Source organism: Bipolaris victoriae (genome assembly GCF_000527765.1).
Source record: "Bipolaris victoriae FI3 unplaced genomic scaffold scaffold_42, whole genome shotgun sequence".
NCBI classification, from domain to species: Eukaryota; Fungi; Ascomycota; class Dothideomycetes; order Pleosporales; family Pleosporaceae; genus Bipolaris; species Bipolaris victoriae.
Window position 1 is genome coordinate 88,429 of NW_014575350.1, and position 23,602 is coordinate 112,030.

The following is a 23,602-nucleotide window of genomic DNA, read 5'->3' on the forward strand; positions in this document are numbered from 1 at the left end:
CACTTAGTCGCTCCGCACCTTAGCGCGCAACCGGAGTGCCAAGAATGGTGGAGATTGACTACCGAAGCGAACAGCCACCAACTACCGAAGATCAGTGCATTGTCTCGTGCCTCGTTTCCTTTTCCAGCTGCAGCTGAATAACTGAGGGGCTATATGTGAATCGAAGGATGCACAGAGCTTTAGTTGGTCTTTTCTGGCTTACGGGGGCAAAAAAATTCCAGACTGCTTGCTTCTTGGCAACTGCAGTGGCGGAATCATGGGACGAATGTAGTACGTCGCTTACTCGTAAGCAGCCTGAGACCTCTGCGGATAGTCTTTGTTGAGCAGCACCATGGCTGTACTGACCGGTTCCAAGGAGGCACTGGTTCAGGGAGGTGAAATCAAACCCGCTCAGGGGAAGAGTGCTTCCATTGCACTTTCTGTGCTCGAAGACTGCCTACTAACTATTTGGTGACCGTCCAAAAGACTCCAGGTTACAAGTATCGAATTGCAGAAGAGTAATGAAATCTATTGTTGCGCTATTTTGGTATTGTACAAGAGGAAAAAGAGAACTGCAGACTAGATCTCGTAGCTGGAGACGTCTGGTAATATTCCATTGAAAAACTCGCTCATCACTGTCCTCAGCTGTTCCAACTCCTGCTTGTTGGAAGTGACAACATCATCGTTCAAACAGATTTGACCGGCCTTCTTGTTTTGTTTAAGGTATGGCCTCAGCAAAATATGCTCAGCTTGTTCCGCATCTGTGATCATATAGAACATTGCATCTGGATTGACAACCGTGTACTGGAATTTGATCAGTGCTTTGATCACCATCTCCCGCTGCTTGGCCTTTTGAACAGGATGAGGTAGAAGCGGCTCCAGCCCGGCTCGTTGCCGGTTCAGAATCAGTTTGATCAAGCAATCGCCACAGCGTGGCGACTCACGTGTGACTCGATCAAAGATTGTTGCAGTAGAGAATACGGGGCTGCGTGCTTCAGCATCACTGGATGATATAGAAAATCCCGGGGCCAAGCAATCTTCCATATCGAATGCATCGCAGTCCAGATCCTTGATCATAATTGGTCCGTCCAGAGATGTCCAGAGGACATCATTGTTCACAACTGGGGGTTTGAGTCCAGCTTGTTCAAGATAGTCCTGGACGTGGTAGTATATCCGGCGTCGGAATATTTCTGGGGTTTCATTGCTCAAACCCTCTGCTAGATCATTTATGACAGTCTGGCGTTCATCCCAGTCCAAGTAGCCATCATTGTTGCTGTCGCTTCGCATCATGATGTAGCTCCAAAGTAGGGCCTCGCGATGTCTCTCCATAGTGTAATGGAAGATGATATACCACGAGTAGAGCTGAAAGCCAGTCTCACCTCGGAACCGTTGGTATGCACTTCTCAAAGCCGGTCTAGGGAAGCTAGTGATTGCCTCTCTCGCGATGCTTCGAGAAAGAGAGTGACCGAAGTGCACTTGACCCTTGCGCTTGCGAGCACCAAATCGTCGGTTCAGAAGCCAGGACGTGTAAATTAAGAAGGGCTTCTCTCCAAATCTCTCAGCATCTTTCTCGGTAGGAGGCTGTAGTGTGTTGTATGCATTGGTTTTGAAGCCAAGAGTAGGGCCGAATAGTGGGGAATATATATCGGACGGTGAATGGTGCTTGCCCAAAATCATGTCGTCGGAGAGTGCAAACAGCTATATGATGTTAACATGATGCTGATTACTGGTACGAGGGGTATTCGAGACTTACTCTATCTACTTCAGACTTAGTATTATAGAGTTGGTTCTCGATAGTAAGAGAATCGAAACTCGGCAAACATTTTCGTTCCTCAGGTCCAAAAAACTCTTCCTGACTAAGGACCTGAACTTTTTCCATATCAGGCCTCAACCAGTGAGGCCATTGCTTACCATACGTAGTTGGTGATGTATCATCTATCTTGGCATTCTTGAAAGCGTTGACGAGAATCTGGATTCGGTTCGTGAAATGACCGGCATATTTCTCGATACTGCGCATAGAGTAACGGAGCTCATCCCACTCGCGATATCTGTTGGAGCCGTGCGATTTAATCCAGACTCCATCTGCGTCGTTTAGTGAAGAGTTTAGTTCATAAGGCTTCATAGTCTCGGTCAACTCTTTCTGTGATCCATTCACCCCTGCAAACATGATTAGTAAGTGGGACGTGACGTTTGTTGTAGCAATACTCACAAGTATAAACAAAGTCAATCTTGGGCTCGCCAAGCTTCGGGCCTGAGTAATGCGCCTTCGAAATCCATTCATCCTCCCAACCTTCGAGGACCACGTCCTTGACGGAGACTTCAAATGGGACATGGTAGAGGTCTGGAAGCCCTTCAGCCTTCTCTTTAAGTTCTTCGCATTGGTCCCAGCTAGGAAAGTTGTAATTCTCTGACCAAGGTGTCTGGGTTTCCAATGTCTCAACGGGTATCGGATTCTCGTTGATATTCTGAGGCTGAGCTAGATCATTGGTTTCGACCTTAGCATTCGTGTCCATAATCGGAATTTGGGCATTTTCATTGGATGCGATATCTTCAGACTCGGATCCAGCAGCATCATCATCGTCGTCAGGGTGGTTTAATTTTGAAGCATGTTCCACACTGCCTTCGTTCCGATGCTCTTCGATTTTCTCAATACCGTCTAGATCGTGATTTTCGGTGTCATCGTCAGTGGTCAACGTAGAGCCACCCCCTACTGAGGATCCAGCATTGTGGCTGTGAATGTTACGAGGTCGAGTATCGGGACGGGGCGAAGGAATGAGGTAAGGAACTTCAGCATTCCAGATTCGCTCTGAGTTGGGGTGTGAATGGCGGACGTTAAAGCGCCCAGCGCGAGGCGACTCTGCTTCGATTATCGCCTCGACAGTTTCCGGAAATGGGTTTGGAGCGAGAGGCTCCAAGCCGGCTTCTGAATTCGCCAATTTCCTCCATGCGACTGTGCTAGAATTCCAGAAGCAAAAAACAAAGAGAATGATCAAGGCCCAGATGTACCGGCGGAACGAACGGCGTGGCCTGTGAAGCACATTGCTCCGGCCAATCATGACGCGCTAAATAACTGAAAGAGGCAACTCAAGGCTACAGACATGAGGAGGGTAATAGAATAGAAAAGGTTCACACAAGGCCAGACTGGCACAAACTGTGATGTGATTCAGAGTCTGCGTAAGGAAGAAATATAGTATTCAGTGGTGCACTTGTCATATTGTTCATTTGCCATGTGGCGGGGGAGTCTCGCAGTAGACCGACACCGCCCTGCACCCCTAAATCACGGTGCATTTGGGAACAGAAGATCCACCCTTGGTGTTTTTTCTTCTAGGTTAAGCGGATCTTCCGTTCAGCGCTCTGGCACTAGAGTACGATTGACTAGGATGCGATACCGATGCGATGTGGTGCTAGTGTCAAGGCTAGCGCATACCAATTTCCACATGAGCACGTCCTGGTCTACCGATCGCCACCACCAAACCACCCCGACGGGTGTATGATCTCCTGTGCGTCTCCACGAGCCGTCGCTCAGGCACAACCATCGGCACTGACACTGGATATGCCTAATGTCCCGCGGGCTGAGCCGCTCGAATTTTGTTTCCAAGACGGCTTGCTTGTCAGTGCACTAGATAGTGGGTTATTTAGTGTGTATTCTCGCTCAAAACGTCGCCACGCTTACAACGCCGTTCCTCCGCGGCTGCCCTTGTATTCACGGCAATTTCCGAATACTTGTGCGTTTGCATTCCATAGAACCTATTGGGATTTTTTCCATGATACATCCAGCAAATAGTGTTTTTGTGCAACTTGGGGGCCAGCATCAGTATTCTGAGTTGTCATATTCTGCCTTCTCCTTTGGCACCACTCTTTTTCTTATCTTTGTTACTTTGGCCGTAGCCTGGATCGTGATTGATAAGGGATGTCTGGGCCAGTTTCTACTACTCGGAGGCGACAACACATGCCAAACCTTACCAGATTTTCTAAGTATGCGTTGGTTGTACTCATCGTACTTCTGACAGTAGCACTATGGAGACCATCAGAACTGCCACCAAAAATATCAGAATACTTATCCCAAAATGGTGATGGTCTCAAAGATGGACCAAGCCCATCCGAGCTGCTCCCACCATCGAACATCAAGCTTCCATTCTCCAGCTCGCTCTCGTTCCCTAAATTCGGTAAAATCACTGCAACGTTTGGAGAACCTGATCCTCCATATGAAAACGCTATAGCATCACATAAACTCCACAACGAAATCCATGGGTACCCACACTTTATCCTCCGCGAGAGAATGCTTCGAGGTCTATGGTCCAAGCACGCCTACATCATGACTATCATCGGAAACGAACTTGCAAAGCCAAAAGATGAGCGATTAGCCTGGGTCCTATGGCATGATCGCGATACAGTGCTGATGAACCCGCAAATTCCTCTGGATATTTTTGTTCCCCCTTCACCAGCATTCGATAATATCCACATGCTAGTTACGAACGACAGGAACGGCCTGAACAACGGGGTTTTCCTATGCCGGGTATCGAGTGCGAGTTTTAAATTCTTTGCAAGTGCATTGAGTATCAGAGAGTACCAACCCGAGATACAGTTGAAGTATACCGAGCAGTCGGGAATGGAAGAGGTCGTTAAACGTGTACGTCGATCGCATCCCCATCCTTTATTCTTGCTTGTGCTAAAGATGTCATAGGACAATTGGAATAATACTGTAGCATATGTGCCTCAGCGTTGGTTCAACGGCTTCCCGCCTACCAAGAAGGATCTAGCAGCGGGCAAGCCATCAGCATCCCGTCCAGGATCCCTACTGATTCACTTTGCCTCTAATCGTGATGGGAAGAGGCCAGAACGAATGGCGCATTGGAGCGCGATTGCAAAGAAGAGAACAGCGGCGTGGGACAAGCCTGTTGAGGATACAGGGTACGCGAAGGAAATTATGGAGTATTGGGAGAGATTAGGGAAGGGGGAGAGTCAGCAGAGTATCATCGAGGATATTGAGGGTCGTATTTGGGATTGAAGAAGAACCAAGTTCATCTGCGATGTATTTTTTCCTACCACACTTATACCATTAGTTCATCTTCTACGAATATTATGTTAATAATGCAAACTTCTGATATCAAAGACATAGCACGTGCAAGATTTGGTCAAGTGAGAATGAAGTATTGGGATTGATGGTGTACGATAGAATGTACTTGAAATTATCAATTCGGTAACAGTTTGCCTTGCCATTAATCTATTCAAGTCACCGGTTGTGTTCCAAACTCTTCTGGCTCCACAGTTACCACCTCTCCAACCGGAAATTCAAATGTGCTCACATCCATCTCTGCCATCATATCCTGAGCAGGGTCGACCGCCTGAAACTTGGTCTCCTGCTGCAATAACCCCTTCATATTCAAACTCACTGGAAACACTGTAAACCTACTCTCACCTTTCTTTCGCATAAGCTTGCCTCTTTGTCCACTATAGCCAGACTTCTCCTCGTCATCTTCGACTTTACGATCAGAGTCCCTATCCAAAGTTCCAATGCCACGATACAGTCCGAATATCATGGGGTATGCTCCCAGGCAAAAAGGTTCGGGCCAGTTGCCATCGTAACGGCATAGTCTTTGTATCGCGACATCAATGGCCTGGGCATTCGGTAGCAGTGCCTGGTCATACAACAGTCTAGCCGCTCCACGGATGGATAATGCGTAGGCACCAGTACCAGTCAGCTTATTGACCTCCATGACGATTCGTGTGTGCTCTCCCTTTAACTTTTCCGCGCTCAGATCCGGTTTTCGACCAAGTATACGCCGTGATTCCGGTATTACCGTCGGATCATTATGAGTAATGTAGTATTTCCCAGACTTATGCGGTTTGTTGTTCACTCCGAGATGGCCGAGGGTGAGTAAATTCCATGAGTCTCCGTAAGGGGAGTGTAGAGGCAAGGTGCTATCTTGAATGGCCCGAACCCCACGGGCGAAGGAAAGCATCTGTGATTTCAGCAATACGTCCCAGTCTGCATCATCTTCGATGATGAGAGCTGATTGAATTTGATTTTGCACCATCCTGAAAGTTGTGAGAAAGATGTACATAAAGTGAAGAGCTGTATTTACTTTTGATAGACGTTTAGGTGCGCGCGCCAACAACCGTACGCTCCGAGGCCTTCTTCACCTCTCCAGAACTGCATAGTGTTAGATATCAAACAAAACGTTTATTACAAGATCTTCATACAGCTGGAAATGCTTTCGGGTGCATCAACGATGCATTTACACCATCTACAAATTCTATATCGAGATGCGATACTAAACCCATGAGGGCAAGATAATCCCGCTTATCGGGACGATGTGCCATGGAAATTGCATAGATCTTTTGGAACTACGCTTGGTGTTAGACTGAGTCGCGATTGCTTGCACACATGTTTCTTACACCCAAAGTACTGTTTTGCGTATCCCAGATGGGATCATCAGCGGGCTCTACCCTGGCTACCCTCAATTGAGCAGTATTGATGCCTGGCGGGGGAGCTCTTGAACTACCAAATCCCATCCGTCTCGAGCCTACTGTGTGCTCAAACGCACCCGATCCAGTGTTAAAAGAGAGAAACAAAACGATCGAGGCAAGGAGCATGAAAGACACGGCAGCAAGGTGAAAGATAGACCTAGGAAAGTACATCTTGAATAGAGCGGATACCGATCAAGAATCAACACTGAAGTCCTCCGGCTTGGTCCCCGTAAAGGGTACACCATATGAATGTCCAAATCTGCTTGAACACGATAATGGGGCACGCGAGCAAGCTTGTTCGGCGGAGCCCCTTACCCATGCTTACAGCATTGGTGGCTGGCTGTGACGGGCCTGGCGCTTCCAGAATCGTGGACTTGACTAGTCGTACATTAGCGTCAGGGGTTCCATGGATTAGATCTTCGCCAATTTTCGCCTGTGCGCCGCTACGATGAACGCTTAATTACCCCCTTACCGTTACAAAATGTGCGGACAATAGTCCTTGACCGGCGAGTTGCCTACGCTGCTTAGCTAACAAAATCAGAAATTACTGGGGTCTATATTTGTGAATTGACTTGGCGCGATGGTTTGAACCCTTTACATTTACTACATATATGTGTTAATAGCACTGTGTGGGAATGAGAATAGGATGACTGGTATCAGGTATAAGAGTTGGTTTTCGTGAATGAGAGACGGGGGGCTATTGCCTTTTGCTATACACCTGCCCGAAGTGTAGTAGTGCAAAATAAGGGTTCGCCTTCAGTGCCGACTTAGAGAAAAAGGCTAATATCAAAGGCATCGTCAAAACATCAGTGTTGACTATCCGCGCAATCGCCTACTCGTCCACTCGGATGGTTGTTGGTCGTGTTGGAATTGGTGACATTCCCGGCGTTGAAATGTCGAAATCAAACGCTTGCTTGACGATATCAAAGACGAAATTGTACTAGATCCGACTGTAACATCTAGAGGTCTCTTTGAGCAGTCTTCAAATCGACTGAACTAAGTATATGCGGGTTTCAAGGTCAGCGCAGAAAAAAAAGCCATGCCTCTGACGGGTAAAATTCTCGGAGAATACAACCCTCCGGCCGTCGATGAAGTTGACACGAAGTGGGTAGCCATAGTATCTGATGCTATAAATTGAGGTCCAACCAGACAAGTTCCATTTATAGAGCGCAATCATGATGCTATTGATGAATGAGCAGAATGCTGGCGAGAAGTAGAAGCTGAAGCTGAAGCTGAATCCGTAGTAGCAGAGTCTTGGCAAAACAGGCAACCATCGCCAGCCCATTGCGCAACCAACAGGACGAAAATTGTTAATAAAACCGAGCAATCCGTCTTCGACAAGGCGCGAGAGAAAAATGCTTCCTCAACAGGTTCGGAATTCTCTCCAGGCACTGCATATCAGCATCAATGAGTTTTCTACGTTCGTAGCTTCTCGCGGTCTCGACGATGACGTCTTTACTTCCACCACAGCAGAAGGCGGCCCCCGCCTTCAGGACACTCTTGCTCAGCTTCAACAACTCTGTGAGATTGCAGAAGAGTGTATGTGGCCCTTGAAAATCTATGGAAACTTTCTGCTAAACGAGCTACCAGTAGCAAATGTTCTCCACGAAATGCGTAGTCCCATGCAGACATCAGGAAGCTGCAGCACTGTCACGGTGCATCAGCCTTTGGACATATCTCAAACCACTCAAGAATGCAGAAAATCATACCAAGATTCTCCTGTCGAAACTCGCTCTGTGGGTCTTGAGCACGATAAATCGTTTGAAAACCTACCTGTCTCTAGCCTTACCCGGGATCTGCTGCGCAGAGGGGTACATCCTATCCGCTTTCCGAGGGATCCAAGCCTCCAGATCGGACCTATTTATCTCAGTGATATTGGAGAGGACGAAACTCCACTAATCAACATGCCCCCCAAGCGCGATCCCTATGAAGAACGGCCAGCCTCTTGCCCTGAGCCACTAGACCAGTTTGCACACTGTAAAATCTTAGTAGCAGGGGATAACTGGATGAACCAAAAAATCATGGTGAAGTTCCTTGGGAAACTAGGGATCCATAATAACGCCACAGCTTCAAATGGCCAAGCTACGGTGGACGCTGTTCGAGAGTCGATGGAGATCTACCAACCTTTCGACTTTATATTCATGGATGAGCGAATGCCGTTCTTCAGTTGCCGCGAAGCCACGGTTCTGATTCGCGAGATGGGATTTCAAGGTCCAATATGCGCTTTGCTGGTCAATGTGTCGTTAACAAGCAAGGAGAAAGCTTTCGACGCGGGTGTTACTACGATTCTCCAGAAGCCATTCCGGTTTAGTGCGGTTCGAGATACCCTGGAGCAGTATCTGACGCCTCTTGTCGAAAAGCCAATAGTTGACGAAACGCCATTACCACGACGGAAACCAGATATCAAGTCGAAACTTTAGGCCTCTTTTTGGTCTTTTGATGCAGCATGCATGCTTTCCTCTGTTGTCCGTGCTTCAAGAAGTTACACGAACGAAACTGTTATATTACTAAACTTGAGAAAGTTGGCTCCATAGCTCATTTCTTTTGGATACTCCAGTCGTAGGGCGAAATCAAGTTACTATAGATCTGCTGGGAAGGCGTCGCATCCCTATAATTCAATTACTAGTCTTGTTGGCATTGTTTGGAATGAAAGAGTCGTATTTGGCAATTTTGATATGGTCAGAGAGATCATTACAATTAGTGGCTGATGTCGTTTTACCTTGTATCATGGCTAGCTGTTCAGCTGAGCCACCAATTTATTTAGCAAGTCTTACGCCAAAACTATGTACTCATTGCAAGCCAAGCTGCTTTTGGTACACATTATCACTCATACTGAAAACCGTTGCTTCACCGAAACTCGACTACTCTCGCGCATTCTCAGGAGTAAGTAATGCAGCAGCCTTTGGCTGCGTCCGCATCGGAAGGGTAAAAACACTTTAAGTAAGCTTTCGCAATCCAAACTCGTAAGCAAAAGTCATCGGATCAGCCAATGTAACTGCTAGTGGGTAGTATGGTGTGCATGACGTCTGCGCGTCATACAAGAAAGGTATTTCGTGTTAAAGTCCGGTCTGGAGCTGACTATGCCACTGTTACACTGACTGATGAGAGGACTCCAAGTGCATACGTCATGATTAGTGCTGACGGTGGTACCTGTGTTGTACGGGACTATATCGAGTGACGAATCAAAGAACGATGCATTCACGACTGGAGGCACGTCAGGAGATGAGCAGCCTCACCGTTAAACAATCTTCGGGGATGTGACACATGGTATCTTTGACTATTCGAGTCTCAATTCGAGTGGTCTTACTATGAAAGCTTCTATGATAAGACATGGCGAAGAAGAACTAGATGCGTTTGGAGAGGGAGTAGCCACCAAGTGTCGTACCGCATGAGATTGGGCAACGTGGCAACAGTACCACAGTGTCACTTGCGATACCACATCCTCGTCACCTTCTGCTGTCTCATCTTCTTCTGCAGCTGAAAAATCCCATAAAGAAGAGCCTCAGCGGTAGGCGGACAACCAGGGATGTAAATGTCCACTGGCAAAATACGATCGACACCGCGAAGCACACTGTAGCTGTAGTGATAGTAACCCCCGCCATTGGCACAGCTGCCCATGCTTATAACCCATTTGGGATCTGGCATCTGGTCGTAGCAAAGCCGGACAGCAGAAGCCATCTTGTTGGTGACGGTACCGGCGACGATCATGATGTCGGCCTGGCGTGGCGAGGCTCGGAAGATGATGCCCAGGCGGTCCTGGTCATAGCGTGGCATGGAGCAGTGCATCATCTCGATGCCGCAACATGCTAGGGCAAAGGTGAGGGGCCAGACGGAGCCTTGCCGTGCCCAGTTGGCAATCTGATCGAACGTTGTTCTTGGGTGTGTGTGTCAGTCTCCTGGGTGATCGAGTCGAGCCAGGTGTGAGGGTGGACTTACAAGACATATTCGACTGCATTGCTCGGCCCTGCCTGTGAAGGCAGTGGGGTCATTGTTGAGAGGAGACTCTTGGACCGGGTATTCTTGGGGCCCTGGCTCTGGTGGCGCCTACCATTCACACATGTAGCTGGTAGAAGTGATAGCACTGGTGGTGTTCTGGGAACTAAGGCCAGGCGATGGGCAGCAACTTGATGTCAGTCGTCAGCTAGAATAAGCAAACTGGTGAGAGGGGAAGTACTGCTGAGCATGCGTGTAGTTGCCATTGGAGAGAATGAGGATATCGTATAAAGAAGGGTAAAGATGAAATAGACTGCAGAGAGGGGCAGTGGGTGATTGTTCAAGATTAGGTGCAAGAAGGGAGAGAGACAGCAAGTGGCTTGCCACCTTGTAATCTGTGCCCAGTGCTCATTGTGAGGAGCGAACCCGGAAAGGCATCTTGCAGAAACAAGGATTCATATGCACGTGAGGCATTGGGAGAGAATAGGAGCATACATCTGAAAATAGAAGAAAATCACAAATTAAATGACTTAAAAGTGATAAGAGACAATTTAGTAATAGCTATAATGGTAAACAAGATACATAAAAGGGTGCATTCATGGTGCTGTGCGTCAGTGTCGACTCTGGTGCTGAGTAGCATGAGGCTCAAGCGACTTAGAAAAAGTAGGAAGTCGGCAGAACCGACCATGGTTTTTGGGTGGGCATCGGAGCGTACCTCAACATTTCGCTCAGCCCTATATGGCCGGATGTGGTATGTTAAGCGTGGGGACCCACCGCTCCAAAAGAGACCGTGCCATGCAGGGGCATGCAGAATCCATCGGTCTTCTTGGATGGGACGCAGTAATTTGCTCGTCGCTAGCGTCGCTGCCGGCTCTCCCCGTCACAACCGCTTTCACCCGCTATGCTACATGCCTGTGCTAGCGCCATCGCCGCTGGTGAGTATCTTCACTTGCATACACACCCCGCCTATCATGCATTTCCAAATGGACTTGACTCGAAAACTCATTCGGGACAGAATGAGTTCCCAACATACGATTACTAGATTTAAAATGACACCAGATGTGCGCCTTAAGTACATATATGATAACATATATATATCTGATGACCACGACACCAAGGTTCAGGCCGCCCGCGTTGTAGCTATGAATCAATGTCATTATTGCACACCCCACATAGCAGATAGTACACCTGGTGGGGATCGGCCCGTCCACAGTACAATGACATCGCATTCTCTCCACTCAAGCCCAGACAGTAGCCAGATGCATGTCCAATCACCTTTTCCTTGTTTGTTTCGATATGATTTAGTGCATGAATAGCTACTCTACTATCGGAGTGCTACCAGTCGTCCGTCTACTTACACTGCACAAGTCAAAATTAAGCAGCCACTCGTGTCTCCGCAGAGCTTACCACCCACTAGAGCTGCCGACAACCGGACAACCTGCTCCAGGTCTCCCATCAAAGGGATTATGTGACACCGGGAGTATTTGTGAAACCCTTTACTACACCCTCGCCGGAACTCAACAAATACACTCTCCCTGCGGGGAAAACAACCTCTGCTGTAGTGACCAATCAGTGTCTTGACAAATGACTTTTCACTGTCTTCTTCGATTTGACTAACCGCGCTTGCCCGAGAAACACTTTCCGCCATACATTCTTGGTTGTATATGAGATCGCATCTCACAAGAACATGTGAGTTGCATCGGCGAGGAGCGGCTTTCGTAAATCAACCAACCCATGGAATGATGAAACTTTATTTATAGTGAAATCCTTTTATCCAAAAGTACTATTCTACAACACCATTCACAAAAGCCAAAGGGTATCTGCAACGAGAAGGGTAACACGAATCCTACAATCAATCCCTATTCAAGACATCAATGATCCACTGGACTGCATTCTTCGCTTCCTTCAGTCCATACGGCATGGTGAGTACAAAGCAATGCATCTGCTTCTCCCAATGAACCCACTCTCCTTTGACGCCTGCTTTCGCGCATTTCTCACGCAGTATGATACCATCGGGGCTCAAGACATCGTGGCCAGCAGTGATACCATGGACCTTGATGTTCCTCTTAGCCAACAGCGAGACATCAGCATTAATAGGAGAGATGCGGCGATCGGCAGCATCCCAGTCACCGCGCCAGGCTTTTGCCGTTTCTCTGATGGTTTTAGGTGTAAGAAGAGGGTCCTTGGGCGCAATCTTATCGATGTCTGGGTTTTTGCGGGTCAGGTCGATTGAGGCGCATACGGTCATGATGGCTATAGGATGCGGGTTCGTTTCTTGTTGCTCGCTGTCTTCTCTTAGAGCCTCGAGGACAAGGCATAGAGCGATGTTTGCGCCGGATGAGTCGCCCGCGAGAATGACCCTTTCTCCGGCTTTCTCGGCTTCTGCCATGAGAACGCGATATGTCTTCAGGCACATGGGAAACGAACTTGGCGCGGGATTGTTGGGCGCAAGCGGAGTTGAGACAATGGAGATGGTTGTGTCGGGCATGTCTTTGGCCATCTTTGCGCATAACTTGTAGTGTTGTGGTGAGGGCGGTTCCTGCCAGCTGCCTCCTGCAAAGTAATATATCCGCTTTTTGCAGGGCTTTACAGGTCTGTTCGGGGGTACCATGTCGTATATGTACATGTCGCAAACAGTGCGTTCGCGGAGTGTGCATCCGCTCAGCTTCGACTTGGACGGGTTGAGCCGGATGGAGCCATCCTCGTGCTTTGGCGTGCGATTCCCAAGCTGAGAACGCATCAGTCTGACCAGTGACTGGACGACGAACATGAGAAGAGTACGGTCATTGCGGAGGGAAACTTGGATGGATGAGCCTGACTCCGTAGCCCCAGTAGTAAGTTCATCAGATCTCATGGCGATTATGTTTGGTATTCAGAGTGATTCGAGAAGAAGGTGAAAAGAGACCCTGCAGCAGGGAGTCAGCATGCAGGGTAGGAGACCGCTTGTATGCATCCATGCTGACCGTAAGGTGCAGCCATCATTGATATCTGGGAATTTGCATTTGTCACGGGACGAGCGACACATTGATGGTAAAGAAAGGGATCAATGACGTTGTGGCGCAGCTTGTGAAGATCGATTCGGGAGCCCTAGACAGGCTCGGGAAGATCTGACATGTGTTGGCGATCTGCACCCAGCAAGACAGCAGCGTGAATGTAAACTGACGAAGGCAGCGCTGTACATATCAATAAGAGCGGGTTCTAGAACCGCTCAGAAAGAGAAGCTAGCCTGGAAATCATCATCTGATAGTTGAGTTGAGATAGTTGCGTTCCGGCTCATGACGTTGCTCGACACGATGTCGCCATGCCCGCGCCAAGCCAAGAGGCACTCCCAATTTTGTGCCGCCTTGGGCTATCACTATTGACATCTCCAACATCGCAACTCGTCTTGCTGTGCACCACTGCTACATGATATGGAAATACGAAATATCCTATACGTACCAACAACTCCCATTTCAATGGCCATTGTGATGCGCGTGCACGAGGGCGGATCTGAGCAGATGACGTAGCGCGCTTGGATTCCAAAGGACAACCCACACTACACATGTCGTTGAACCCTATGCCAACGATCGTTCCTACCAAAGTTTATTCCTGCCTTATCGGATTTTCTACATGCAGTATCTCACCGACAACATGTGGCTAGTGCACTGGCTGGCAGAGACTAATCAGTTATTTCTGACGTGCGCAGACGTGGAGAACAGCCCACTCACGCTGGGCAAATGTCTTGGTCTCGAGCGCTGAGTGGCGGTGCAGCAGGCGGAAATTGCTGCCAGGACCGAATCCCGCTCGCTAACTGTACAACTCCCATGCGCCTGAGCCGATTCCGTCTTGGGTGTCTTGTCATTCTGGGCTTCCTTCGTTCCATTTCGTCTGACTGGCGACACTCCACCTCGTTAGCATGTTTAGCAGCATCAACGCCTTGGCCTACGTGGGTCGACCAAGACTTGCACAACAACCGACCTTATCGGGGAAATTTGTTAAAGATGAAGCACGCCGGACAATGGATATACCAATTGATTGACAAGTTCCGATTGCAAATCCATCAACTCACTTTCCACGCGACGTCATCAGTCAATGGCTTCGCAAGCCTATCTCACGGACGAGGAAATTAAGAAATTCATTGACGATCTCGACCACGACAAGGATGGCAACATCAGCTACTGGGAACTGGAACGAAAGCTGGATCAGGTGCACAAAGAGATAGCCCCGAAAGCCCAACCGCACAATCTTCACCACAAATCTCGTGGCGATGAAGCTCGACACGAGTTCCTCAGGCACGTCATTGGAACGCGCGAGGACCACATCAAACGCGACGACTTCGCAAGGACCGTGAAAACATGGGAGATTCCTTCGCTTGAGGCTGATCGCAAAGAAGCAAAAGATGAAGACGACTACCTAAAGCACATCTCGCTCTATCGGCGAGCACGAGCCTACTGGGCTGTGAAGGGGCCCGAGATCGTTTTTCTAGCACTTGTCCTCCTGCTTATGATCGGCTTCGGAGTCTGGCAGTTCGTCAAATATCTCACTTTTGACCAGTACACGCCTGCATTCGGATGGGGAGTTGTGCTTTCAAAGACGTGCGCGGGCGTGCTATACCCGACCTTCTTTTTCCTCATTCTCTCCATGTCCAGGTGGCTGTCGACGTTCCTCCGCCGCTTCTACTTTATTTCGAGATTCATCAACTGGGACCTGTCTCAGTCATTCCATATCAAGATCTCCATTGTCGCGCTGGTTTTTGCGACTTTGCACGCTATTGGCCATCTTAGCGGCTCCTTCGTCTTTGGTAGTATGGCGAGTCGACAAGATGCGGTTGCCAACGCCCTCGGGCCAGATGCTGTACCGCGCTCATATACCAGCTTTCTACGTTCTCTGCCAGGGTGGACCGGTCTTACATCTCTTGGACTTTTCTATTTCCTGGCAATCATGAGTATGCCTCAGATACGAAAATGGAGTTATGAGGTCTTCCAACTCGGCCATTTGCTGATGTTTCCCATTATTGGGTTCATGATGGCGCATGGTACTGCAGCCCTTTTGCAGTGGCCAATGTTTGGATACTGGCTTGCCTTCCCGACGCTGATGGTTCTCTTTGAGCGCGTTTGGCGGTTGGTTCTAAGCTTTCGCCCGATCACTGCTGACATCGAGCTACTGGACGAGGAGACTGTCGCTATCACGGCAAAAGTTCCCAAGACTCGCCCTTGGGACTATAAGGCTGGTCAATATGTGTTTGTGCAGGTTCCACAACTGTCACGGTTCCAGTGGCATCCGTTTACGGTGTCTACATGCATCAAGAACACCATGCAGGTTCATATCAAGGCTGATGGCGACTGGACGAACCAACTCCGTGATCTGGCTAAGCAGGGGGGTAAGCAAAGCATCAAGATTGGATTAGATGGTCCATTTGGCGCACCCGCGCAGCGATTCTACGACTTCGAGTACAGCATGGTCTTCGGGTAGGCTGAATACGCCCTATATTCATAAGACCCAAGTGCTAACGCCCTACAGTGCCGGTATCGGCGTGACACCCTTTTCCGGAGTACTGACCGATCTACAACACCATGAACTCGAACGCGTCAAGTCTCAGGAAAACTCCGCTGAGCTCTCCGACGACACTCGTCAACAATCATCGCCTTACACCAACCACCGCCGAGTGGACTTCCACTGGATGGTCCGCGATAAGAATAACCTGCTCTGGTTCTCTGACCTCTTGAACGAAGTCTCTCGAACAGGACCTAAAGCCCCAGATCTCGACATCCGCGTCAACACGTACGTGACACAGAAGCGCAAGCAAATCTCTCAACATGTCTTCAGGTGGTTGTTGGAAAAACATCGCACGCCAGAGTTTCCTCAGTCGCCCATCACTGGTCTTGTCAATCCTACACATTTTGGACGCCCAGATATCCGCGGCATCATGGAGCGACATTATGATGATATGAGCAAGGTGCTAGCGGAGGGACTGGATGATAAGAACCAAGGCGGAAACGATGAAGTCAAGGTTGGAGTCTTCTTTTGTGGTCCGCCAGTGATTGGTCAGCAGATTGCGGATCAGTGCAGCATGTTGAGTGCGAGGGCGCGGAATGAGGGTAGGAAGATTGAGTATCGATTCATGATCGAGGTCTTTGGTTAGATTGTGCAATTTGGAAATATAGAAATATCTATCAAAACTCTTGATTCCCTAACTCTAAACAAAAATTCTGATTTCCATTGTTTGTGAAAGCAATATCCCACCAGACAAAAGAGGTGAAAACAATGTTGCGTATCCATGAACTTCGAATGCAGGGCACGTGCACTACGTACCGCCACTAACTCCGCAGCATTAACGCCGACGTGTCGGAACGGCACCTCCACACCCGCACTCACCACCTATACACAAACATTCTCCGCAACCACAAACCCACCATAACCTCCTCTTACTTAATCCCTCGCAAAAACCGCTACACCCTCTTCTACCTTTCTCTCTACACCCCTCTAATTCCCCCCGGATTCACCTCAACCCACCAACCCCGCTCCACTCCCCCCCTCTCTCTCTCCATCCACTCCGCAACCATGGCCTCAACCGCCGCAAAGCGCCTCTTCAAAGAATACCGAGCCCTCTCCTCCGACCCCCCCGAGGGCATAACCGCGGGCCCCATAAACGAAGACGACATGTTCATCTGGGAAGCGCTGATTCAAGGTCCCGAGGGCACACCGTTTGAAGGCGGCGTGTTTCCTGCTGAACTGCGTTTTCCAAAGGATTATCCGCTTGCGCCGCCGAAAATGAAGTTTCTTACTGATATGTGGCATCCGAATGGTAAATGTTCTTCCTTCCCATACATTACACACACACACACACACACACACACACACATAGGAGTCTGATGGGCGAGTGGAGGTTGGAGAGAAAGTGGATTTATGCGGAAAAGGAGAAAAAAAAATGGAAAAGCGAAACTAACGTTCGGTGATTTAGTCTATCCCAACGGCGAAGTCTGCATCTCGATTCTCCACGCGCCAGGCGAAGATCCAATGCAATACGAACAAGCGTCGGAAAGGTGGTCGCCGATACAGAGTGTGGAGAAGATACTGATTAGTGTGATGAGTATGCTGGCCGAGCCGAATGATGAGAGTCCGGCGAATGTGGATGCGGCGAGGATGTGGAGGGAGAAGAGGGCCGAGTATGAGAGTATTGTTCGGACCAATGTGAGGAAGAGTTTGGGCTTATAAGATTCGGTTTATGAAGCATGCAAGTTATGAATGCACATGTGCCGTATGGAGTTGGGATTGAAAAATGACATCATCTTCGATTTTGTTTCGCTTGTTGTGCGGTTGATGATTGATGTGAAGCATTTATTTGAAAAAAAAATTAAGAATAATAATAATAATAATAATAATAATAATAATAACGCCGTGTCCCGCTGGCCAAAATTCATCAAGGATTCTCGCCCTCATCCCGTCATAATCTCATAATCGCTCAAACAATCTCCAAATCAAAGGCCTCGCCATAGCCATTGTAGCACACGCCCCGGTAATTCCACGTCGGACACTTGGCCTGTACATTACCACTCCGATCCGTAGCGCGACTGAAAATCGTAACACCCTTGCCCTTGTCAATCTTGACTCTTGCTTTCCACAGTGTCCACGCCCATTTGAGCTCCACATTCTTGGCGTCTTCGCCTTCGTACTCGTTGATCAGCTCAGCCTCCTCCCACGACTGTCCATCATCGACGCTAACTTCGACCTTGGCAATGGGACCGTCTGCTCCACTGGGTAATGCGTAGCCCCTGACTTCGATGGTGCCATCGGCATCTCGTTGGACGGTAGTTCCGGACTTTGGGACACCGACGACGCTGTTGACTGGCATTTCCACAATCGAACTCACTTTGCCCCACCATTCTTTTGCCTTTTCCTTGCTGTCTGCCTCTGGGGGCAGGATCTTGTAGTCTTGCTGCTGGTAGTAGTTCTGGCTCTCGCCTAGTTGAACGGATATCTGATCGAGCCACTTGACACACCTGGCGCCAGCAATGCCGGGAGTGACGACGCGAACAGGGGCGCCGCGGTTTGGTGTGAGTGGCTTGCCGTTCATCTCAAGAGCAATCATAATCGCATTCTCTGGATTCATCGCTCGTGAAAGCGGGATGCTAGCACCATAGTAGCTGTCGTCTTGTGTGGTCGTCTGAAAGCAAGAAAAAGCGACATGAGCTTCGCTCATTTTTCCCTCTTCAACCTTTACACCGGCCTTGTCCAGGACGTCTTTCAGAAGAGGCCCACTCCACTTGCAATTCATGACTGCGCCATCATACCAGTCTATGCCGCAAACTTCCTTTAGTTTCGTTCGCATGGTATGGCGACGGTTTCCAGCACACTGCAGCGCACTAACAACATGGTGCTGCGGAAGTGCCTTGAGGTCTGCAATGGAAAGCGAAATCTCATTGTTTACAAGCCCGGTAATCGCTACTCGGTGCGTATCAATGTCGATGTACGGAATGGGCCCATGGTTACGATCGTAGCCGTCTTGTGTGATGAAACTAGACCCACTGTTAGCCCCCCAGATTTCACTCTTGCTCCACTACTGGCGCTTGCGGCTCTAATATACCTCTGAACGAGCTTGTCAAGCTCCGGCTCGCGATTTAGCGGCTTTTCGACCGAGTATACAAGCTATGACATCAGAGTCAGCCCTACGGTTCGTATAGAGAGCGAAAAACCCAGTCTGGGGGCCAAACTAGGTAACATAGTCTGCCGTTTTGGGCAAATTTGATGGCGAAAACGGGGCATGTACCTGAACCATGGTGGTCGATTGTGGTATGGCGGCGATGGCGTGATTGAGTGATGGAAGGCGTAGACGAAAAGCAGCGGGACCGCGCAGGTATAAGCGACGGCCGTGGGGGCGGGGTAACGGCAGCTTCGGCTTTATGGCTGGAACCACGTGTTGGTGCAATGAGGCAGGTGCAGAGGCGGTGAACGGGTAGCAGCGGTCTGGCGACCTTGGTTCCTTGGAGATGCACACAGGTTGGGGATGAGAAGGAGGTCGAGGATTTATTGAATCCTGCACGATATGCTTTAATCGGCGTCATGGCGCTTGAATGGCAGTAGCTTTGGTGATATCGGGGTCTACACGGTGGTTCTAGTATTGGGGTTGGTCATCTGCTTTTGTAGGGTCACTGCGCAATCGCCGTTATTCACTTCGGGGATTAGCTAATATCGGGGTCTACGTCACGTCGGGGACTACTTGAGAACAACGCTCAATGGTCCTGTTATAATACCCATTGAACTCGTGCATTCTGTCGTCGTATACTCACTTATCAGTACACGTTCCTTCTGCAATATCCCGATGACGCGACCCCTTCTGTATATCGCTATTGGTTGAACCTCCTCACCAGCCGCACATGCATACATTTCTCTCCACCTTACGCCCGAAAAGCATATCGAGACTATCCGTATCGAGCAGATCTATTCTCTCCTCGTGCTTATCTCATTGGCCTCTGTGCTGTGAACGGTCTGACCGCTATCTTGAGGCAGAGCACTGATGCTTCCGCCGCCGATCAACCCCTATGTATGGATCTCGTGAGATACCACGTCTCGCTGCCTCATCCTCGAACGACTTATCATCCCGTTGGAAGAATTGTCGATCCTGGTACCGTTTTGTTTTCACACCTCCGCAATCTGGCACGTATAAGCCATTGAAGAAGGAAAGTGGTGGTTCCGACCGAGCATCTTCATGGGCTGGGAAATCTGGATACTCCTCCGTTTCCTGTTCGGGCAGGTCCTCACCATCCTCGCTATCAACTCTCCTCAACACCCCCTCCATGACCTTCCATATTCCCCCTCTCCTTTTATCCGCTCTTTCTCGCCGTTCCCTTTCCTCTCGCTCTCTTTCCCTCTCGCTCTCTTTCCCTCTCGCTCTCCCTCTCCCACAAAACATCTTCCACACCGCCAGTCCTACACCGCACACATTCCCCTGTACACGTATGCACCTGCTTAACAACAACGCATCCGACCCTCTTCTCTCCTTCTTCCCTAGCACTAACCCCGCGAGTATCCCTTGAACTGTAGCGAGCATCTCCAGCTACGAGCGCCAACGCTGAAATCACCACCATCTGAAAAGTCATGAATAGGATAGGTATGAAGATGAGAGCTGCATCTTGAACAGAATTTTCACTCATGATGTCGGTCTGGGCGAGATGGAGGTGAGTAGGTGCTATGCTGAGTACTTGATCAAGAGTGCAGTATCGATTTTCTTCTAGTGTGAATGGTACATGTATTGTCTCGTTGCGAACGGAAGCAGGTATGTATACACGGATGATACCAAGATACTTCGTTTGTCATTTGGTCATGTTCGCTGGTTAGAAACTGGGAAGAGCAGTTACTGCGAGGTAGTCGCATTCTGCGGTTGTCGATTCGAGCATGGAAGACCCTCTGGGCAAATCAAGCATCTTACAACTCGCGAGCTAATTAGCATACTGGAAATGCGTTGGGTCGAGTTGCAGAAAGACAGCTACGTTCGCTCAACATGCTGCGTTTGGTCGGACACGAAGTACTTTGCCAGCAATCCACAAACGAGCAGTAATAATCTTGCATTGGCACCTAAGTATGACATTCGTAAATGTTTGCCAAACCAACAACCCTAGGCTCAGGTGAACCGAAAGGAGCCGAAGAAGGAATACCAATAGTCGAAATAGCCATACCAAGAATTCAATGATAACTCACTCAACCAGCCCAAACGGCACCCCCCGCGATCATCACATCCCCATACCATAGCCATCCATCTCCTCGTCCACGTCATCAACATCAGATGAGTGCCAACCTTCGGCATCGCTCTCTTCCATAAATATCTTCTCAAAGCTCGAATCGCCCCAGTCAGCTTGCTTTGTCGACTGACACAGGGCCATCGCCTCAAATTCATGATAGTTGTGCTGAATAGTATCCTGTGACAGTTCATACAGACACAGGGACCCATTCCTGGCTTGGGCCATCTGCGATGTGTGAGTACCAGGGCGTTCAACTCTAGAACAGTAGTTTCCATAGTCAGAGCTAGAGGCAAGCGATGAAGGTGTAGACGGCGGTGTTGGATACGGCTCATTCCTTACCCGATCTGGCTTCCTGTAGATCACTTTCTCAGACTCATTTTGCAGCTGAGAAGATGGAGAATCGGTCTTGATTAATGGAGCGGCCATATTAATCGAGATACTCAAACGGCGCATCTCGCGTGTGCAAAATTTGTCATCAGGTGTGTCATCCTGCGCCGATTGAAGCATAGAACAAGATAGATCTGTAGGTGGTGATTCGACCTGGCTGTCAGCCACATCAGTCTTCTTTAGCTTTCGGCGCTTAAGCTGGATATCTGGGGCACCATGCGTGCGGTTATCGTCGGGATGGATAGCGTTGTCCTCGCGCGATGAATTCGTGCGTTTTTTTGGTGCTTTTTTCCCGGTTTCCAACTCTGGATCATGTACATTCTGCATTGACACACCTGAGGCAACGGGTTCGACGTATTCCTTCGAATCGCAGCACTCGCTATTGGGATCGGGTCCACGGTCCACCAACTCGACCAGAGAATCTGGCGGAGAAGTAGGAACATGCCGGCAACCATGCGACTGAAGAGAGTTGGTACTTTTGTGCGGTGGTATAACCAATGCCAGTGTAGTTGGTACTCCGTGGGTTTCCGTCATCGAGTTAACTTCTCGGGCGTGTGCCAGTTCAACTTTGATGACGTACCGTGATGTACGTTCGAAAAGCACGTTTTTCGGAAAGCGTGTGATGACTTTAGCCTGCATTATTGTCTCCAACACTGCTGCATTGTTGCCCTATAGTCAGCGGTCAGCAAAGCAAATAGAGCTGCCGTATGCCGGAAAGTTTCATCATACCTCCAATCTGTCTGGTGCCTGCATGAGGAAGAACCTGCCCTTATGGTACCATTTAGCCACGGAGGAAGATTTTGTCACAACATATTCGACATGGTCGGGAAAGCTTTTGCATTCCGATATTCCAGCGTCTTGACGAACCGGGCGGCGGCAAGGGGCAATACCGTAGTGAGCTCCTGGCTTTATCTGAGCAGGAGCAAGCTTGAAGTAGAATACAGGGGGATGCCAGGCTATATCGGCAGTGACAGCGATCAACGGAAAGGAAAACCAATCGATTGAATATTTGACGAACAGGCATGGTCCAGTTGGGGTGTTCTTAAAGCAGTCTTGTATGGAGATAAAGTTGTAGATAAAGCTATGAAGACTGCCGGAACCAAGCGCCCACTGGAGGTTTCGCATAACAGCCGGGCTCGTAAGCTCTTTGCAGTAGGCACCAATCATGTCCTGAAGAAGACCGGAAACATCGATATTGATGAAGCATGCGTAATTCTCTGGAAAAGACTGCATGAGACAGGGAAGAAGGGAAACTTCGTCGACATAATCTAGATCATGCTTAGTAGAGGTTGCAAGAAAGCAGAGAGCCTGTCAATGCAATGGAGCCAAGCTCATTTCCATTTTCAGTCTCAGTGTAGATTATATGGAATATCTCCAAGAGTACATCGTCACCTTTGCGTTTGCTCAATTGGATAATGGCAGTGCGTCGCAAGCGTTTTTCAATTTGCGAGACTAAGCACTGGTGGAACAAGGACTCCCAGAGCGCAAGCTCGTGAGCTTGCACGTAAGACATGGCCTTCCAGCAAGATATCGTATCGAGATGACTGACAGCTGTTCCTAATCAGCACCACGAAGCCCTGGATGCGATCTGACACAGGTAGGATATGCACACCTTGCTGCGTGTCTAGTGACTTCCGTAGCCTAGGTTGGTACATGTGGCCAAATGATGCGTGGGCATTTGCAGCGAGACCGCGCATCTCCACGTTAAAATTCACTTCAGCCAAGAGGGTCATTATATGCGGATTCGCTATGGTCGTCGTAACTAGCGATGGATGAGCATTGCTGTCAGCGCCGACACTCGGGTGCAGCGACGACTAGGGAAGTCAGTAGTGCTCGCACGGCGGGGCTGATGTGCTTACAAAAGGCTTGGTAGACATGCTGTATTGCTACTAATCAATAGATGCGCGGGAATAATGCGGTGATCTGAAGATGGGCAATTGGTTCGGGAGCGGTAATGCTAGTGATGTGAGAGATGGTGCAGACGTTGGAACTCGTTACGGGTGGGCAGCCATGAGCGCCTTCCTCTTGTACTGACTGACGCGCAGGCAGCGCTCGCAACAAACAACAGAATGCAAATGGCACCTTCCCGCCTTGTAGGGCGGTGCATGTACCACACT

General features: G+C 49.1%; 11 protein-coding genes across 11 annotated transcripts; 4 read left to right on the top strand and 7 right to left on the bottom strand.

Annotated features, from left to right (window-relative positions):
* Nucleotides 1–558: 558 nt before the first annotated feature.
* Nucleotides 559–3,035, bottom strand: COCVIDRAFT_99350 (hypothetical protein; the record flags this gene model as incomplete). The annotated part of the gene is made up of 3 exons (XM_014701166.1): nucleotides 559–1,677; nucleotides 1,733–2,136; nucleotides 2,189–3,035. The coding sequence occupies 3 exons, from the start codon at nucleotides 3,033–3,035 to the stop codon at nucleotides 559–561; spliced, it is 2,370 nt and encodes a 789-aa protein (XP_014556652.1).
* Nucleotides 3,036–3,928: 893 nt separating this feature from the next.
* COCVIDRAFT_26619 (glycosyltransferase family 34 protein) lies at nucleotides 3,929–4,987 on the top strand (the record flags this gene model as incomplete). The annotated part of the gene is made up of 2 exons (XM_014701130.1): nucleotides 3,929–4,609; nucleotides 4,664–4,987. 2 exons carry the CDS (start codon nucleotides 3,929–3,931, stop codon nucleotides 4,985–4,987), a joined length of 1,005 nt encoding a protein of 334 aa, XP_014556616.1.
* A 220-nt stretch (nucleotides 4,988–5,207) lies between these two features.
* COCVIDRAFT_37767 (glycosyltransferase family 25 protein) lies at nucleotides 5,208–6,495 on the bottom strand (the record flags this gene model as incomplete). The annotated part of the gene is made up of 4 exons (XM_014701167.1): nucleotides 5,208–6,018; nucleotides 6,066–6,133; nucleotides 6,184–6,327; nucleotides 6,379–6,495. The coding sequence occupies 4 exons, from the start codon at nucleotides 6,493–6,495 to the stop codon at nucleotides 5,208–5,210; spliced, it is 1,140 nt and encodes a 379-aa protein (XP_014556653.1).
* Nucleotides 6,496–7,805: 1,310 nt separating this feature from the next.
* Nucleotides 7,806–8,870, top strand: COCVIDRAFT_15978 (hypothetical protein; the record flags this gene model as incomplete). The annotated part of the gene is made up of 2 exons (XM_014701109.1): nucleotides 7,806–7,989; nucleotides 8,041–8,870. The coding sequence occupies 2 exons, from the start codon at nucleotides 7,806–7,808 to the stop codon at nucleotides 8,868–8,870; spliced, it is 1,014 nt and encodes a 337-aa protein (XP_014556595.1).
* Nucleotides 8,871–9,873: 1,003 nt separating this feature from the next.
* On the bottom strand, nucleotides 9,874–10,649 carry COCVIDRAFT_37769 (hypothetical protein; the record flags this gene model as incomplete). Its single annotated transcript, XM_014701168.1, has 3 exons — nucleotides 9,874–10,324; nucleotides 10,387–10,573; nucleotides 10,625–10,649. 3 exons carry the CDS (start codon nucleotides 10,647–10,649, stop codon nucleotides 9,874–9,876), a joined length of 663 nt encoding a protein of 220 aa, XP_014556654.1.
* Nucleotides 10,650–12,235: 1,586 nt separating this feature from the next.
* On the bottom strand, nucleotides 12,236–13,237 carry COCVIDRAFT_26623 (hypothetical protein; the record flags this gene model as incomplete). The annotated part of the gene is made up of 1 exon (XM_014701131.1): nucleotides 12,236–13,237. The coding sequence occupies one exon, from the start codon at nucleotides 13,235–13,237 to the stop codon at nucleotides 12,236–12,238; it is 1,002 nt and encodes a 333-aa protein (XP_014556617.1).
* Nucleotides 13,238–14,454: 1,217 nt separating this feature from the next.
* On the top strand, nucleotides 14,455–16,504 carry COCVIDRAFT_99129 (hypothetical protein; the record flags this gene model as incomplete). Its single annotated transcript, XM_014701169.1, has 2 exons — nucleotides 14,455–15,830; nucleotides 15,883–16,504. 2 exons carry the CDS (start codon nucleotides 14,455–14,457, stop codon nucleotides 16,502–16,504), a joined length of 1,998 nt encoding a protein of 665 aa, XP_014556655.1.
* A 419-nt stretch (nucleotides 16,505–16,923) lies between these two features.
* COCVIDRAFT_26625 (hypothetical protein) lies at nucleotides 16,924–17,577 on the top strand (the record flags this gene model as incomplete). The annotated part of the gene is made up of 2 exons (XM_014701132.1): nucleotides 16,924–17,167; nucleotides 17,324–17,577. The coding sequence occupies 2 exons, from the start codon at nucleotides 16,924–16,926 to the stop codon at nucleotides 17,575–17,577; spliced, it is 498 nt and encodes a 165-aa protein (XP_014556618.1).
* A 247-nt stretch (nucleotides 17,578–17,824) lies between these two features.
* On the bottom strand, nucleotides 17,825–19,138 carry COCVIDRAFT_15983 (hypothetical protein; the record flags this gene model as incomplete). Its single annotated transcript, XM_014701110.1, has 3 exons — nucleotides 17,825–18,878; nucleotides 18,947–19,008; nucleotides 19,130–19,138. 3 exons carry the CDS (start codon nucleotides 19,136–19,138, stop codon nucleotides 17,825–17,827), a joined length of 1,125 nt encoding a protein of 374 aa, XP_014556596.1.
* Nucleotides 19,139–19,855: 717 nt separating this feature from the next.
* Nucleotides 19,856–20,158, bottom strand: COCVIDRAFT_99255 (hypothetical protein; the record flags this gene model as incomplete). The annotated part of the gene is made up of 1 exon (XM_014701170.1): nucleotides 19,856–20,158. The coding sequence occupies one exon, from the start codon at nucleotides 20,156–20,158 to the stop codon at nucleotides 19,856–19,858; it is 303 nt and encodes a 100-aa protein (XP_014556656.1).
* Nucleotides 20,159–21,089: 931 nt separating this feature from the next.
* Nucleotides 21,090–23,362, bottom strand: COCVIDRAFT_26627 (hypothetical protein; the record flags this gene model as incomplete). The annotated part of the gene is made up of 5 exons (XM_014701133.1): nucleotides 21,090–22,154; nucleotides 22,215–22,753; nucleotides 22,878–23,036; nucleotides 23,098–23,299; nucleotides 23,345–23,362. 5 exons carry the CDS (start codon nucleotides 23,360–23,362, stop codon nucleotides 21,090–21,092), a joined length of 1,983 nt encoding a protein of 660 aa, XP_014556619.1.
* Between the last annotated feature and the right edge of the window lie 240 nt (nucleotides 23,363–23,602).